This window comes from Ixodes scapularis, unplaced genomic scaffold, assembly GCF_016920785.2.
Source record: "Ixodes scapularis isolate PalLabHiFi unplaced genomic scaffold, ASM1692078v2 PGA_scaffold11__112_contigs__length_91849675, whole genome shotgun sequence".
Classification (NCBI taxonomy): domain Eukaryota; kingdom Metazoa; phylum Arthropoda; class Arachnida; order Ixodida; family Ixodidae; genus Ixodes; species Ixodes scapularis.
In genome coordinates this window covers 4,890,349-4,909,041 of record NW_024609837.1, presented here as the reverse complement: position 1 = coordinate 4,909,041, position 18,693 = coordinate 4,890,349, and the positions used below count along the sequence as shown (strand labels likewise).

At 44.8% G+C, this 18,693-nt stretch overlaps 1 protein-coding gene across 1 annotated transcript in view; it reads right to left on the bottom strand.

The window, feature by feature from the left end:
• LOC8039024 (transient receptor potential cation channel trpm) overlaps positions 1 to 18,693 on the bottom strand; it is a 74,238-nt gene that overhangs the window by 47,794 nt on the left and 7,751 nt on the right. The window contains exon 6 of the mRNA XM_042289122.1: positions 220 to 391. Within this exon, the coding sequence (XP_042145056.1) occupies positions 220 to 391 (172 nt within the window). The remainder of the gene's footprint in view (positions 1 to 219; positions 392 to 18,693) is intronic.

Here is an 18,693-nt window from a genome sequence, read left to right as displayed (position 1 = left end):
CAGCACTCTAATTCGGCATTACAGGGAGTTGTAGACGTCTTTCATTTTTATGCGTGACGTTCAAACACACACTTTGTTGATTAGAATCATGATTAAACGCACGGTTTTCTGTTTGTTCCCAGTCTATTACTGCACTTACTGGCTAAATGTTTTCTAAAAAAGAAAATGTTAGGTGCAGTTCACTGCGAAGCGTAAAAGTGTCAACGCTGTGTAACTCACGGTGATAGAACTTCTGCCTGGAGATGTGCTTCTCGAGCCTCTTGCGGAGCCCGATCTCGGCGCCGTACTTTCCCGTGGTGCCGTTATCGGCGAGGACGAAGTACGAATGGTGCTGGTTGAGGACCGCGAAGCGGCTTTTGGGCGACGAGATGCTGTAGTACTGGACCACTCTCTGGAAAGCGGGAGAGAACAAAGTGCCAAAAGATAGAGTCCATAGGCGATAAAACAAAGTAAAGGATAAAAAAAGAGCTGAAATGACAACGATGATGAGCGCAAACCAAGTTGTCTCCTCTTATTTGTCTAGATTCGTCGGTTTTGAGTTGTGTTGTTAAGTGAAAATCATAACTTGGGCGCGAGCTGTACGAAAACAAAACAAATGTGTGTCCGTGTTGTGGTGAAATCGCACTAAAGATGAAAATTTGCCGGGCTGAATTATAGGAGCCATGTTCTTCCGTAAACTATATTTGAAATGTTTCATCTTTGGAGCCGAGTAAATGTATAGTCTGTGTGCCAGGCAAATGTTACTGTTGAGAGTTCGGACTTCAACCTTTTATAATCGCTCAACAACCATTGAGATAGCAGTATTTGTTGATAAGGTTCCCCAAGAACGGATCACAAAGCGAGTAGCCGAAACTTAGTAAGTCACACACCTAGGTTTTTCAGCTTGCAGCGACTAAGGTCGTTCCATCTTTCAGACAACATTCAACAGGGAACCGAAACCACGACTTCGTGTTCAAGTGTTATGCTGTGATTGTTGTTGTTTCTTTTTTCTGTTTGCTGTTGTTGTTTTCTGTTTGGGTTGGGTTGGAAGGGGAAGGGGGCACAAAAACAGCACGCTCCTTAATTCATTGTAGAAGGGACTTATTTTGAAGCTTTTCATGATTCCCAGCGAGTTGATAATTAAGGATATACCTGCAAATCTTTAAATAGATGAGTTTGTTATACAAAAGCAAAAAAACACCTTAGTGTCCCAAGCGCTGTACATATTCCAAATACAGTAGGACCCTTGACGGTGAGCATCACGTCTTCTCGGTGCAGTTCGTAGTTCTTCCACGAAACTTTTGGGTTGTGTCTCATGAAAACCCAAGTATTATCGCAAATCTCTTCTGCACAGTTGCATATATAAAACGATTCAAAATTTCTGATAAGACGATTATATTCCATACACGTTGAAGTGGAAAGTGTTCAAACAGTTATAAAATCCTTCGTCCGTCCTCAAAAAATAATTGCAGTTTCTTTGGGCTCATTCGTAGAGCCACAATTTTTCAGGTAAAATATAATAATGTGTTTCCTCTCATTGCTTTTTCTTAGTGTTTGTGATAAATAAATGCCTTAGTTTGACTTCTCCATGCCAAATTATTATTTCTCGTCTTTTACGCGATTAAAAGGAATGCCATGATAACTAAAAGGTGACGTACGAAATGGTAATTCGTATGCAGCTTAGCTTACCTAAGTAATTATATAGGTTAATGTAATAACGCGAGCTTACATTAAACTAATCTTGATGTGGAAGGGTATTTGATAAAATTGTAGTGGCTTAGCTCGGCTATGCCAGGATATACGTAGCGTGAGCTTATGCGCACAAAATGAGAGGCGCTATCAAGCGGCTCCGGTGCAGCGTCAGACTTGGCTACTGCGCAACGGAGGCGCACAGCTGGGCACGCGGTGGCGCCAGTGCGTCTGCCGGGGCTATGACGTCACTCCTCTAGAATGTGCAGACCGGCGAGGCGGGCGCGGCGGCGGCTCCGGTGCGCCAGCTGTGCGCCGTGTCACGTTACTGCTCCTCGCGCATGCGCAGCACGGAGCACGGCTTATTATGCGAGCCACGCGAAACTCCTCAACCTCGGCCAGTGTAGCTCACGCTACAAAAATCGAAGTGTTCATCTGCCTTTCTGTTACATAGGACCAGAAAAAAACATATCCAGAGAATTATTAAATTAGGAAAGTAGCCTTTACCGACGAAACCACGAGAGAGTTATCAGGAAGCAATGCAGCAGCCGTTATGCTCTAATAAATAAATTACGTTCTCTCAATCAATAATATTAGGATTTTGTATAATTTATTTTTATAGTCACCTAGAAAAACAAAACTGATTGCAAACCCAAGCTTTGAAGCTGAGGTTTTGTGCCTATGCGTGCTTAACAACTACCGCACCAAATAGGGTTTGCGAGGTAGTACTAATTGACAAATATTGTCCGAAACCAACGACGCCTGAAAGTCTTTGTTTTCCCCAATTGTTTTCTTTCTGTGCTCCTCGCCTTACAGTAGTGTCTGATCACTGACAAGCGTTCCATGACTCGTATTTTTATAACAAAATTACAGACCATTATTGAGCTTTCTTGTTCTAGTGCTACTCAGGATTGCGTAAACTACCAGATTAATCAAAACCGGGAAGCATCAATTAGATTATCGTTACACTGTAATTACACATGTAATTAATTTCGCATTAAAACTAGGATGACCAACATTCGAAGAAAACGCGTTAATCGTGATTGATAGTTAAAATTACTGCCTATACATTCCTACGCTTAACACTTAATGTAACAAAACCATTGATGTGCAATTTCCCTCGCTTTGACATTAAAAATATGCGAGAAAAATAAACAAATCCCGATAATTGCATTATCCCCTATTGTGTGTCAGCTGCTCCTAAAATGTTCCAGACAATGAAAGCTAAACAATACGCGTAAAACATATATTAAGACACGATATTTTTTATTGATTCGGAGTATAATAACTATAAATAAAGTGTTTTAGTGCATAGCTTCAAAACCTAGGCTGCTAACGAAAACTAGCTACATCAAACATCCACAGCTGTAATCTCGCTCCAGGCAAATTAAAAAAAAAAAAAAAATGGAACGATTACAAGTTTCGAACGTCGTAATCGGATTTCCGCACCCTACATTTTCAAGTAATTGGTGCCACACTTTCACGTTTGTTTTCATTTTCTTTATACTCTTTCCACTCAGTGCAACGCATTTTTTCTTGATTAAAAAATTATTGGAATGTTCATACGCAGTCATTCCTTACTGAACAATATGCCAAATGTACGCGTCGTTTGACAATCTAAAGTAATTTGCTATCATAACAAAAGAACCAGATTCTTGGGACAATCTGAACAAGTCCTAAGCGAAATGCAAAGAAAAATTCAATACAAGGTGGATTTGTCCGTGTTCTGCTATTTATTGTCTTAAAGGAGCGGTGCAACAATTTGCGGACTTTGGCTAAATAATTGCGGGAATCAATCCCGGCCACATATGAAACGAAGGACCGAAAACTATTCTTTCCTGCTTGCCCTAGTTTTCATTAAAAAAAAATAAAAGAAATTGGTATCTCCGGCACCCCTCAACTCAACATTGAAGCGGCACCAGCTTCGCCTGTGACGTCATTCGGAGTGGCGTTGGTTTCCGGTTGGGTTCTTCTGGCTTCCGTTTCCCCAGCGCTCGCCGGCTCGCCAGGCTCGCAGCTCTCCCGCTCTCCCGCCGGGCGGCCTGGCAGTCGAAGTCGAGGTCGAGACACCATGAACAATAACGATACCATGATACTACGGACCACGACCAACGCACTCCGTCGAGCGAGGGAAAGACAAAACGTCCGGGTTGCTCGTGTAGCCGCCGTAGGCGCCCCGGGCGTCGATTGATGTTGGCGACGGCAGGTTTTGTTGACTTGCGGTAGATGGCGCCACAAATAATTCATACCCTTTTAGCGGCAATATTAGGCTTTTGAAGCGTTTCTGCATGCCTAAACAACAAGATTTTTTTAAACTTAACCTTAAATCAAGCCTCCAATTGTCTAACACTATCACTTACAAAAACCACTCCGAATGACGTCACACCACAGGTTCCATTTGCGGCCACCACGTGGCCGCAGGTTGGGAAAAAAAGTGTTTTTTATTTTGCGATTACGCAGCGAAATAGAGGTATTTTGGGGTATGGTGGCACTTTTTCTCTTACTTATGCCGAAGTAAACAATATAAAAAATACAAGCTGCACATTCGTTCAGTGTTAAAATCATTGCACCGCCCCTTTAAGTCGGTACGCTATGAATTTTGCTGATAAATATATTCACGAATTCACGCGCCCAAATTTTAAGAAAAACTCCGCTGCTTAGAATCCGAACATGCAGAATATTGAATTAATCAATAAACTTTGTTTTTAACAGCACTTTATAAGGACAGCTGCCAAGCGAGCACAACATTAGCGCTTTGTAATATTTTACTTAAATGGAAGCTCCGGCAGTGTTATCAGCTACCCAAATTAGTCACATTTTTAAATAGGCAGGCTATTCTCATCTAGGCATGTTGCTTGTTATCTGTAAATTCATAATAGCTACTGATAAAACGGCTAATGAAGCTTATGCAAAAGCCAGCATTCAATATTTCCCATATCTCAAGGGGGTGACCTCGCACGTTGTTTCACTTGCAACTCGAGCATAAAGTTGTCAAAACACATTTAGCATGCGCTTTTTTTCTCTCTCAAGTTTTTTCGGCGTTTATTTCATACCGTTAAACATTTTGTAATCTCGCCGGGAACAAGCTGCACTGCCGCCATCTTACAATATTTGACGTCATGTTCTCAGTGTTACCAGTAGAGTATCTCAGCCTCTCAGACCAAACTTTTTAGTTTAATATCTTCTCGAATAAAATTTATTCTGACCGGTAGTTTGGGTTACTTGTTCAGATATGTCTATTAATGTGCTGTACTCAATTTGAGGAAACTAAATGACTACCGAAATTCCGCCTTTAGATAGGTTCGTATCAATCACCGCGTATTAGCGTCTAGGTTTGCCCGCTATATGAAGGGATACGTTCAACTACACTAATCGTTTTATTAATGTCTTACAGCTCATTATGTAAACCTTTAAAAAATGATCACTTCTTCTTATACCCTATTCAGAATTGCGCACCCTGACGGCGAACTTTCAGGGAATTTTGATTTGCACTGCCTTATGGAATGCGAACCACCATGTTTATGTCCGCGGTTTCGTCGCCTCTTTCGTACTTTTAGTCTGACCGCGTGCATTGTTTTGTATCTCATCGTCTTCGCGTAAGAATTTCGTGTTTTTTTTTTTTTTTGTTTTTGCGGAAGACGTTTGTGCACCGTCATGAGCGACGCCGCCTACCCCACGACGGGATAGAGGAGCGACTTGGTTCGGCTGCCGCGAATCTCGTCTCCAGACCTTGCTCGCCTGGCGTTCTGCTCAGGAGCCGACAAGGGATCCCTCGTTGGAGCTACAAGTTGGTTACGGAGAGCTACGTCGTGGTATCGACGGTATGCGCTAGCTACGACCAAGAATGGTGAGCGGTTATGAGTGTTTCTTTCCGGCAGCGCGAACCTTAAGAGAAACATCATAGCGTCGTCAGGTGAACAGGTGTGACGGTTGTATTGTGTTTTGTACCGGCGCCAGGCGACGCGTCGAGGACACGCTGTACATCGGTCTGCCGCTCGCTGAGGCAAATTGAACGGAAGTGGCTTGCGAGCGCTGAGAGAAGTTTTAGGGGGAAGGTCCAGAACCGAGCGACGCGACGAGCGATGGCCTAGCCCGTCGCTCGACATATCGCTTACATGCAGAGCAGCCTTTACTCCGTGCGCCGTTTTACGATATGTTTGCACGCGAGCGCTATAGCAGGGGGGAGTAGCCTGCGCTGCATGCCGGTATGAAAACAAAGCTAAGCGCGTAGAATCGAACCACTTTAGGCCGTCACTTGGCTCTATATCGCGTTGCAGAACAGGCTCGGCGAAATCGGAAAATAGAACTACGTAGCAGCGCTCAATGTGGCACGATCCTTCACAAATGCATAGGCCTAGCACTGACAAGGTAATTCACATTTCGCCGTCTCCTGCATGAGGTAGCGCAGTGCGCTTCGCATGAAATGGTCAGGACCGTATAATGATTGGGGAGATATGCTTATCGCTCGTTGCTCTCATATAAAGCGACTTCATACTTTCAGAAAAAAAAAGTGTATTCTTACACCTTTTGTCCCATATAATACACCCCAAAACATCAGTTGAACGGACAGCGCACTGAAGGCTACCTGACGGTACTAACTTTCACGAGGGGCTCGATAGTCGTGTGGTACAACTTATTAAAATATTTTATGTACGTGTAACTGACAACAAAAAATAATAATCGGGGTTTTCTTGGCCCTGCTGCAAAACCTCAGTGTTTGCTTTCTGTGGTATTTGATACGTATATTAGATATTTAACAAGTTTTATCGCACCGTTATCAAGCCCCTCTTAAACTTCGGGGCCGTCTGTTCAATTATAGTGCGCTGTACGTTGAATTGAAGCTTTGGGGTGCATTATGCGGGACAAAAGGGTGTAATGTGACACCCTTTTTCTTAAAGTTTAGGTTGTTCCTGAAAGTCAGATGTTCCAGGAGCCACAAGAAAACCCAAGCACTTTACACCGTGAGTGACGCAATCAGCAAAGACAGTGGTGAACTCGTTCATTAATACTGTGAGTGCCCTGCTGGGAGGAAAGCCTGCAGTCACATCCAAGCCGTCCTGAAGACGATAATTTTGATTCGATACAAGAGTCACCGTGACCCCAGCAGATCTGTCCTGCATGCATCTTCCAGTGCTGGAGAAGGCCGAAGGGCGAGGTTATTAAAGGTTCCAACTCCCAGTGCGCTGAGTTTCGATTGGCGAAGAGTGGACAGAGGCCGACAAGACGTGCCGCACTCACGTCGGTGGGACCTCAGCAAAGCTAAGAAGCGCACCATGTACCACAAGAAAAACGCCGCTATTCAATTCGCGCGCAGCTCACAGCAGCTGAACGGAGAGACGTCATTTTTAACGGTGTTGGCGGCTGCAAATCGAGCGCAAGTGTGCAGCTCCAAGTGCGGCGATGTACTGGCTGGCTCCTTCGCTCGCCTACCAGCAGCCACTTGTTCCATTTTGATTTTTCACCCAGATGTGCGAGAAGCTGGAGTCATTGGTCAGCTGAACATCCGGTGGCCACTAGAATGAATGGTGCCGTTTCCTTGAGAGCGATTAATGGAGCGTTCTGGATGATGGCCAGCACGAAGGCAAGGCTAATCTTGAATTTTGGCTTTGTTTTCACTTTCTCGTAACGTACTGGGGCGTAATTTAACCTATAAACTTTACCACTGATGTTGTGGTGTTCCAAATATCTCACCATGCTTCATTTCAGTGCACAGTGTTTACGAAGCGAGAACTTTGTACACCCTACATCCTCAGCTATCGGGGTTTACCCTCTTCCCATCGCCGACATAGCAGGTGCACTTGCAAAAACGCCGCACGCGGGGTGCGGTGCAGTGGTTCTTCCTGAATTCGCGGTGTTTTGGAGTGCACCTGTTATGTGGGCGTTGGGAGGACAGAAAAAACACAACTATTCTTTTAATCTATCGCTCCCTTAGTGAATATTAATCAAACTATTACGACAGTGCTTCGGACACATTTTCCCCAATGTTAATGATAATGGGGTCTTTTTTTGCCATGCACTTGAAGCATATTGACCCGGGTTTTCAGTAACTTATAGTTTAGGGCAATGTAGACAAATTATTTTATTGTGTGAGTGGTATTTTATAACCGATGGCCAAACGTATTCACATGCGATCCCTGAAGCATCTAAACGCTGTTCGGCAACCCTCCCCCCTCCCCCCTCTGCCCCCTGGGCCTGACATACTCATACTCCGTCTCACTAGTACGAGGAAAAGGGCGTGCACTAGGCAGACAGAAGGGGGAAAGGGCGAGAACTAACAGCGTTGGAAAGGAAAGGATATTTGTCTTATCTTTCCCAACCTTCCTAGTGCTTGCCCTTCATCCCCTTGTCCGGCGTTGACTCCGCCTGCACTGCACGCAACTAGGGAGGCAAAATATAATAGTGAGCACACTCAGGTCCGGTTGCGTTTACCGAAGCCTTTACTTCGGGGATGGTTGTTTCTGTGCCTCGTGTTGCGCACATACACATTTCAAAACCTTTCTGGGGCCTTGCGACCCCAAGACATCACTCCGCAACCCCAAGAGTCGTGACCACCCATTTACGAACCTCTGGCATATAATAATTTAGAAAAAAAACATTTAGCAAGGACGGGAAGCCGGGAGTTTCAGAAAATATTTTTGTTCATTTCACTCTGTTGTTGTCTAAACTTGTTAATATCATTCTCCTTGTCTCAGTAAACAACACTGACGCCACTTGAAGCGCAGAACTCTCGGAGGTAGCACAACACTGCTACCTGGCTTCCGGCAAGGCGGCCCCGCCTGACTGCATCAAACTTTGGCACTGTACATGGCCACCGCTTGTGAACAAAGAAGGGACTGAAAAACCAGACCTCAACAAAGGATTTGTCCAGCGAGGAGCTTCCGATTTACTCTTATTCTGTCACCTACTATAACGATACTTTGTCCAGAAATGTTTGGTCATGCTATGGGAGAGCTGGGGAAATCTGCCTCGTGCACGTTCAAGACCACATGAAGCTTACTGGGAGAGGCATAACTTTGGTACGGGGATCGGTGGCTGAGTGGGCTAGCGCACACTAGCTCGCAGCACGTGGAGCGAAAGCTCGCACTGCAGAATCCAGGGATCCTGGGTTCAATCCCCGCCCCTGCCTGTTTCAATCTGCATGAGCATCGTACTGGCGTGCGGTCGTGCATCACTGCTGCCTCGTGCACGTTCAAGACCCCAGCTTGGTGGTTGTAGCGCACTAGCTAAATTGCTCATCTACAGCTGAGACATCAGACGCCCACTGAGGCAGAATAAATTCTGGCTGTATAGACATACACACAACTATTTCCTTTGCATAACTTTGGTACTTGGAACGCATCTTCGACCGGTGTGTGTACCTGAAGTCCCTTGATGAAAATGATGCTCACCTTCATCATCCGAATTTTTTTTTTGTTTTTGCCACTAACTGCCACAACCGGGACACCTTACAGCATGAACCACCCACTCCTCTCATATATTTGTCTTCTGCTCAGAAAATCCTGGCACCAAATCTGGTAGCGGAAATGAAATTATCTTATTTATTTTCATACAGATAGAAGGACCCACAGTAGGCTGCCCTAGCTCTTTCCTATAAAAGCATTTTATGCCTTATGATAAAGCACCAATGGTCCTGTAGTGGTAACTTCTGCTAATGACGTCCTGATCTAGATTGAAGAAGTAAATAAACCTTATACATTGCTTGGTTTGAATTTTTCAAAATGTGTATCTACTTGTTCTAGAAATTAAAGTGCCAATGAGCCAAAAGCGCCAAAACGCTACGGGAAGTTCTGAAGAATAGGGGCCGAGACGGTCACCCGTGGAGTGCAGGGCTGTTTGTTGATCCTGACCAGCCGTGGCTCGGAGAAACTCCTGATGCAATCGTGTACGACGAGATAGAACCAACACCATGGGGGTGTACAGACGTGAAACGCCTGTACGCCTTCAGGAATGCAGATCGCGCGGCGCTGCTTTCAAGTCCCAGTGGAGTCGTCTTTACAGCTCTCACCATTCGGAGCTGAAGGCTGACCACTCTCACTTTGCTGAAGTGTTGGGCCAGATGGGTGTAACAAGCCTCAAGCGGGCTGACTGTGTCCTCCATCGGAACAACTTTTCTGACCGTTCGAAGATCAAGCTTAAGAAGAATATTTGGGAGGACATAAAGGAGAGCTTCGACAACTTTTATTTAATATTCTGCCGTACCTTGCAACGAAGTCTTAAAGGGAAACTAGGAAAGTTAGTGGGCCAGTTAACCCGTTAAAGTTTGCGCATGTTTATTTTTTGCTTATTTTGATCTTGTAAGTAGAACGCACTTAAGGCGGTCTAGAGGCTCACCGATTGCCCCAATGCGATAGACCAAATTAACCGAACATTCAATGTGTGCGTGGCACCGCAATAACTTCAGTTCAGAAGAGGCAGGCAAAACGGCATAAAGTGACTCGTGCTCTTCTGAAGCAAAGCAATAAAGTTAATTAGGCACAAATTAATTGAGTGCGCTATCACACCTGTTATGCTGATCTCCTAGGTTGTCGCACACGCAAAAGACTGAAATTCCTACAACGCGTGACTGGTGGTGTGATTTGCCTATTGTTTTATCTGTTTTCAAAATTTAATTAGTTTACTTTGTCTACTTAAGTATTTCAGCTTCTGTTTCAATAATCAATACTGATTTGCTCGGAATAAGCAAACATTATACATTGGCTCAATTTACTGCTAAAACTTAGGGCTGAAGGTTGCTCAGAGGAGCGCAAATGGCCCACATCTGGTTAAATACGGGAACAAGAGACAAGAAAAACTCGGTCAAATGTATAATGAGTCTTGATGCGTTGAATTCTCTTCTCTACGTGAATGCGTAAGGAAGCAATAATCGCCCTTTCTTGATCCTTTCAACACTTACCTGCTGCTTTGTAAGAAACGGTGCAGAGTTCAGTCAAACGGCTTTTATTGTCCTAAAATCCTTGATTTTAAATGCCTTTTCGGTCATGGCTATGTCACATAGGGCTTTTTGTTCCAGGAACCGACTTCTGATCACGAGTTTTTTGTTGTTTTTTTTGTCAGAAGCTGACCCAATGAAAAGCTTTGAAACATAGCTCACAAGTTCGTTTAGTCAAATTGCAATTAATCCCTCAAAACTCTTCGTCAATTTATGTAGAGAGTACTTCCCTGACCGCAGAACCAAAGAACTGGAAACTTCGCACGGAACCTCCATGTCATAAATAATCTCACGTGCTGTTGGATACCGATACCTTAAACTCCTCGGGCATGGTTTAGTCCACAATATCACGTTGTGTCCACCATGGCAGCTGTGACAGCAGCCGGACATACCCTTGACACAGTGCTGGTAGAGACATTGAAGATTCGCGCAAAATGGACGTGGAAAAGACCAATTTGTAGCTTCACAAGCGTCAAGGAAAGCTGGTCTTCTTGAGACAGCTTGTGCCGACGACCCCTTGGCGACCTTTTTGTACATGGTCCGGATTGAGAATGTTACTTTCTGGAGCTACATACTGCAGCAAACACTTTAAATTATCGTAGCTTCGCAGCTCAATATAGAGTTGGATGCTGCTGTTGTATTGAAATCTTTCTGCCGAAAATGCCTTCCTCTGTTCGTCTGCCTTGGACATCTTTTAGGAGTTCTGGCATTTTAGTTGCGTGATCATTGCTCAAATTCTCGCTCCACCGCATTAGATACACAAGTCGTTATTTTACTCGTGCAAGGTCTCTTTTCGTTCTGCTCAGCATGTCGCTGCAATTCAGAAGAGCGTTGCACTGATCCTCTAGCTTGCCAAACTCTGCGTCCTTTTCTTTCAGCCCCTGCTTCGTCTCAGTCAATAATTCTTTGCAGGCACAGTAACTTTCATCTTGTCTCAAACACTGGATGAACACATCTTGTGTTTGTGACATCACGTGACATCCTGTGTCAGCCTGGTACTTGGCTTGCTGATGTTCCTTCATCATCTTGGTCTGGGGGAGACGGCATTTCATCGCCGCAAACCACATCTGTACTGCTTGGTTGGAAACGTTTTTTCTATAGGGGTTGTCGTTTGTAAAGAGGTCGAGGCACGAATCTATTAGTAAATTAAAAATTAGCCACTTTGCCACATTGGGGACAAATTCGTCCGACATGAAGTGCTTTGAGTGCACCTTGGTTGTTCTCTGAATGCTGAAGTGCGTATTAGGGTCTCTTCTGTAGGCATGAATCCACTTCCGCCGTAGCTTGTTCCATCAGGAAACTTGTGAAATGTACCTTAGTTCAGAATAAAATTATAATTAGAAATGTTAAACAGTCACTGTCAAGTAGCCTAGACCTCACCCATGCTGTAAAACTTGCAAGGTCATGTTTACAAAGGCGCGGAAAACAACTACTGGCTTTGTTAGACTACAGTTCCTAGAGCCAGCTAATAATCTGCAATGTTCAGGACAAATGATCGTCTGGATTTGTTTTCTTCACTTGTTTCACACCAAAGCCTGTTGAACTTGGTTGGCAGTGGAGATGGCAATACTGACATTACAGTAATGAAATTGCAGTAATTTAATTACTTTTTGTGGTAAGTAATGTAATGAATTACTTTTTAGGCTGGTAATTTTTGTAATGTGCTGAATAGAACCCTTTCGAAAGTCCGGCAACCCTGAAAATCTTTTAGCGGCAAAACAGAGACATCTAGCAACACTGGGCGACCGCCGTCATTGGAGAGGGTTCAGCAAGTTCGGCGGGCTAGCGGCACAGTGATAGCGCGTATGCCGATCTCTGTTACCTCGAACCATGGCTTGTGCGGACGACTTCCCCATCGCCGGCTGGGTGCACGACCTTTCTAAACTGCCGCCAATCAGCGACAAAGAAGCGGAAAAATTCTATAGAAGCCGGTTGGCCATGGACCGCACCATGGAGTGAAGCTACAACTTCGTTGTCGAGGCGTATGGGGCGCCCGAGTCAATAAGGGCGAACTACTCACGAAAACGACGTGTGATTCACTTTTTTTTACGTCGTGAATCGCATATCGTGTGTCTAACAACCCAGTTTCTGTCACTGTTGACGGCAGCCATTTGGTGATGACGCCATCACTCTTGGACGTTATTACCGCCGTTCACTCTAGGCTTCCCATGGGGGATCGGCGGCAGAGCGGGCCAGTTCGCACCAGCTCGGAGCACATGGAGCGAAAGCTGGAGGTTCAGAACCTAGGATCCTGGTTTCGATTTCCACCCCTGCCCGTTTCAATCTGGATGGCATCGTACCGGCGTGGGGTCGTATATCACTAGTGCGTGATGCGCGTCAAAGACCCCCGGGCTAGCGGTTGTACTGCACTGGCTAAATTTCTCATCTACAACTGGGAGACTCGTCGCCCCTTGAGGCAGACCAAATTCTAGGCTGTATAAACATACACACAACCCAATTTTTTTGTCTAAGCTTCCCACCGAGAAGTTTACTTTGGGTTATTGCAAGTGTAGGGCTCACCGAGGTAGGGCTTACCGACGGATCAACTCGCCGCACTATTGAAAGTGAGGATGGTCGCCATGGAAGGTGCAGCGGTCCCGTTTAGAACTTTTAAGCCCGGTTTATTGTTTGAGGCATTCATGCCCACGGGTGATATGATCGTTTTCCATCAGGACTGCAAAAGCTGAGGAAAAAGTAGTTGAACTGACTCTCGTCAAAGCCGGCTCAGCATCGCGAAAACAAACCGCATCAAGGCTCGCGCGCGCGGAGTTGATTTCCCAGAACATTTCTTATAACTTTTCTGATACGCACCCGCTTCGCGCTTTCGTCTACATATCCATTTTGCGTACAGAGAGGTACGCAGCAATACGTTGGCATGTTGACACAGCACGCGTCTCAGACCGGAAATCGGCGTCTACAAAGCACAGATAGAGATGTCGCAATGGCGATCGCCGGTCCACGCTATCGGGCCACTTCACAATGGCGCCGGACCTAGTTGCATTTGCATGCAATAAGGAACGCTTTTCTTCGAAAGGAATGTTTTACTTTCAGGCAGTAATTTCGAGAAAATTACTCATTACATTACTAAAAAGAGAAAAATTATTTTGCATGCAGAAATGTATTGAAGGAAACATCAGAGCAAATAAACGACGGCCCTCTGAACGCAAAGCTTCGTACGAAGAAGTTGACAGACGCACAAAGGGTGGCTGGAGAGGCGAAAGAGAAAAGTTTACGTGTAAAGACATCGCCGGAAGGCCACGGCTCACAAACTCCAGGCAAGACAGATTCACGGCGTTACGTCATCACGACGATACTTTGCTTCGTTTATCCCTAAAGCTAGGAGCTAACCAGAACCAATCAAACACCTCCCTATAATCACCTTACCCGTTTTTTTCTCTGCACGTGGATATGAACGAGAGCGTGGTTACTTGGCGAATGATAGATGTGTGATTGTTCCAACGAGCATGTAGCTTCCACCGCACGGTCGGCTTAGGGATGAACGGCTTATAGACTAAAAGGCGAGGGGCTTATCGCCAGTGAGGTCAACATATTCTAAAACCTGAGAGGAGGACAAACAAATACCCAGCCTTCTTGCTCTTTCGTATAACAAGGTCAAACCTTAAATGCCGACGACCAGTTCGCGCTTTCTAATTTTTTCTTCGTTTCCTCCTCTCCCCCTTCTACCCTGTCCACCGCTGCATGTTTCCTCCTCCCCTATGGTGAGGAGGATCTTCTGCCTTGCAGAATCTCGAGTCTGGTCGTCGGCCTTTAAGCTTCGACCGTTGTGAACAATAAAGAATCGGAATAAATACTCAATCCTAAACGCCTTGTCAAGGCCCCAGAACGTTTCGTGCGTATCCTTGGCCTTGTTAAGTAGAAGTGCTTTCTGTAGTCGGAAAAAACTGGAATCGGGCAAAGCATGATGCCGCTCGCGGTATGCCTCGCTGCGTTTCCTTCAGAAGCAGATAACCCGCCGGCTTGCAGGGAAAGTACACATTTTAAAATGCTCGCACCATCCCATTCCCTCAACTAGCGACGCTTCTGCCTAGCAAAAATCCAGGTTCCTTGCGTGACAACGCGCAGCAACTTGGGCTTTCCGGTCGCTCGGAAAACATGACTCCTTGAGAGAAATGACGGGGAATGCGTCAACTAGTGCTTTTGAGAGAATGGAATCACATTGGCGTCTGAGGCGGAAGGGAATCGTTTAACGTGATGATTCCTTGTAAGAACGAGCTCCCATGTCCCGCCTTAGCATACTGACACGGACTAGAACTTCCAAATCAGGGAGACGGAAACATATCACCCTTTAACCCAGAACCTTCACCGTTGAATGAACCGCGGAGCCGGTGAGTTGACTGCCGTTGAGGCACATCGAAAGGAAAAGCTATTCATCACGTTCAACTTATTTTATGCGCGCCAGCGAAACGACTGTACAGTATGGTTCACTTTGAACCGTACAAGGCTTTTGCGGTGTAAAAACAAATTTAGGCTCCAATCCCCGCTGTCAAGCTGGTTGGTCAGCCAATCTGTAGTATCACCTGCAACAATTGCCTACTGCACTATACGAAATTCCGCCGCCTGCCGCAGCACGCCGCCGCTGGTCGTATTGCCGTTTCTTTTCCCCTTGCCGCTCTTAGTATTCACGCTGCTCCTCGGGAGTCCTACCTATGCGTGGCCTATTCATCGCGGCGCTGCAGCAACAATAAAATCAGTTGATATGCTCCATTTCATCTTACGTTTGCGCGCAGCGGATGTTACGAGCCGTCGGAGCCAATCGGAGGCCATCTGAGTGCCACGTGACCACAGCAACGCGCGGAAAGGGTATCATGGGCCGCGTCCACAGAACGGGATTGGCTAAGATAGCTCGTAGGGATCCGCTGCGTCCGGACGTCAGGTAAAACGGGGTATAGGCGGGTTCTTCTTTTATATATAAAAGGATAGTGACGTCACTACGTGGTTCGCATTGTTCGCAGGCGCCGTTATCACCCATTATGCGGGTTGTACTTCACACGAGGGCTTCGAATGACGTCAACCCCTTTCAAAGCAGATTCCAACCTAATCTTTAGCGGAACGCGCGGGAGGATGTTCCTACTGCTCACACGCGCCTTATCATCCATCATGTGGTTTCGATGCTTGTTTTGTGGTTTTCTTTCATAAAACGGATACTGAGCTGTATGCTGTATGACTGATTGCAAAGGAGTTATGCTGTTTTGCCTTCAATTGTTCGGCGGGAATTTTTTTTTTTATTGCAACGCCAGCGACATTAATATTTACTCGACTGGTAGAGGTCCTCCTGACTCAGATCCTCCTGTTACAGCGAAGCTGTAACAGGAGGATCTGAGTTTTTGTACATATACAGTAAATACAATGAAGACGAATGACTGCCTCGAGGTATTGAAAAGTATTGTCAAAGTTATATCAATACTTTCGAAAAGTAATGGTAAGGTAACGTCATTACTTATAGTCTGCAGTAATTTGTATAATAAATTAATTACATTCTTGGAGATTTTAGGAAAGTAATTAGTAATGTGATTTAATTACTTTTTGAAAGTAATTTTGCCATCTCTGGTTGGCAGGAGCAGTTGGACCATCTCGTCCGCACGGATTTGCGAGTCGAGCCACGACAAAAACGGGTCGGTAAGCGTGCACGCTTTTCCTCCGCTTCAGCGTTTTCAACCCAAGATGAGGCTTCCAGAACGTGCGTCCTAGCGTCGGCAGTGACTCCTCATCATACGCTACGCCTTCCGGGAAGGCTCTCGTTCGCGAGCGCTACATACGCTGCTCACACGAACTTATTTCTTAGTGCGAAGCTTTTTGCACTCGCGGTGAGAAGCTCGCTGGGGGCGCTCCCGTTTTCCTCACTATGGGCTGTGCATGTGATGCTTACGCGGTAATGTTTACATTTTCATAGTGCGTAGAAGCTTGGAATTGCACGTGGTTGCACCAGCACAGCAAGTTGAAGTATTCTCACTCTGGGTTGTGAAACATTTCCACCAGGCGGCGATACCCAAACTGATAGCGGCGAATACTCCGTTTCAACCTATGACGTACCTCAGCTACAAGCACGAGCTTATTGCTCTAGGGCGCATCTCAACAGCACGAGCTCTCACTCGGCCAGAGTAGCTGCCAAGGCTATCAGCTCGCGCTTGTAGCCTTCACCGTGATACAGCAAAAAGTGAAACAGAGTAGAGCCGGGTACGGCGATCTAGGAGCATAGAGTTATTACAATAAACGCTAGAGGTTCAGGTGGCGCTAGTGTGCTGTTGCATTTTGAAGCAGACAGCAACTAGTATAAATTTTACTTCCGGTAATGCATTCGTATGAAGAAATCTGAATGCGTTTTCTCTTCGCACTCGATTATAAGAACAAATATGGCTTAGGTTTGTGAAAAAAAAATTTTTTTTGGAACGTTTTACAATATAATGTACAAAATAGGTTTCAGTTAAAACGTTTTTTTTTTAGAATTCAAGGTGTCGAACACTGCGCTAAAATATCCCAATACACATGTATAATCAATCAATCAATCAATCAGTTTATTAAGTCACAAACAATTACATTTGGGACTAGGGGGCTGGAAAAAAGCTGCGTACTCGCAGCTTGACAAAGTCCAGCGCCCCCCAAAACCAAGCAGCAGTGATGGGGGCACAGCTAGGTTACAGAAATTCTAAATATACAACTCTTATACAATAACCACAGAAGAAGAAACACAAGAAAAACAGTTCGATATTATAATATTCTTTGAATTGTCTGATAGTTTATGGAGCGTATGTCAATATCTCGGGATGCCAGCTTATTTAACATAACCGCCAATCTGTAGTTAAATCTCTGCAATCCAAAATTGGTCCTGGAAGGGGGAACACGCCAATGAGGAGGGTCACGTAATGAATATGGTACTTCGTTTCTCACCAGGTTTCCAAGATTTAAAATAACTTCGATGTTTTGTTTTACTGATCGTTGATACATGTAAATTAGTCTCCAGGGATACAAGTAGGAAATGTCGACGACCTGATGTTTCAAAAACAGGGGAAGGGTATGATAATCACGAGGAACATTTTCGATAGCTCTAAGCGCCTTTTTCTGCAACAGTCACAGCTTATTGACATTTCGCATAGTGGTCGTACCCCATACTACATGAGCGTAGCAAATTACAGATTGAAAGAGGGAGTCATAAATTAACTTTTTAATATGAACTGGGAGCGTATGTCTGTACCTATTCAATATGCCAACAACCTTACAAAGTTTTTTATGGATATGTGTTATCTGGTTATTCCAGCACATGTGTTCTGAAAAAATAACACCAAGAGTCTTGACATTTTCAACACAGTCAATTTGGCATGATCCGAAAAGTAGATCATTTGTCAATCTGACACGCGATCCTGGACATTGAAACAATACAGCCTTTGTTTTCGCGGTATTAATTACAAGAGAGTTAGAATCGTGTTGACACGTGTTGATAATACGTGTTGACGTTGCAGACTCCTATTATACGGCCCATATTTACGCATAAAGTATATTCTATGAAGCATACAGAGTGCATCAGCTTTACAAGACTCCAATGGGATGCTGATATATCACAAATCAAACAATCAAAACAAAAGACAACAACGAGGCATGGCGTTATAGAACGAAGAAAACGTACTGGATTGGTACGTGTTCTATTACAGCTTGAATGCTATTACAGCTTGAATAAACTCTACGCACTTTTTAATTCTTTTTTTTTTTGTTTTGTTTTTGCTTGAATTGGGGTAGCTTGTATTTACATACACGCTGTAGAACATAGGCTTGGGCCTTAATTTTCGCTAACTTCAAAATCGCTCAACAATAAAAAAAAATTAACAAAATAAATTACAATTTTATAATGTGAGTAAAGCTACATTGTACCCGTTACGAGTAAGAAACTACGCCGATTCCTATCATTCTCTCGCGAAGAGAAAAATATCACGTACAAATATTACGTACGTTTTCCCATAGGAATACACAGGAAGGCTGGAAAAGTAGACTGGTCACTCTCTGCTTCCATTTGCAACCGGAAGTACCGTAGACACTAGCACCAACTCAGCCGCTAGCGTTTATTGAAATAACTATGTCGAGGAGCA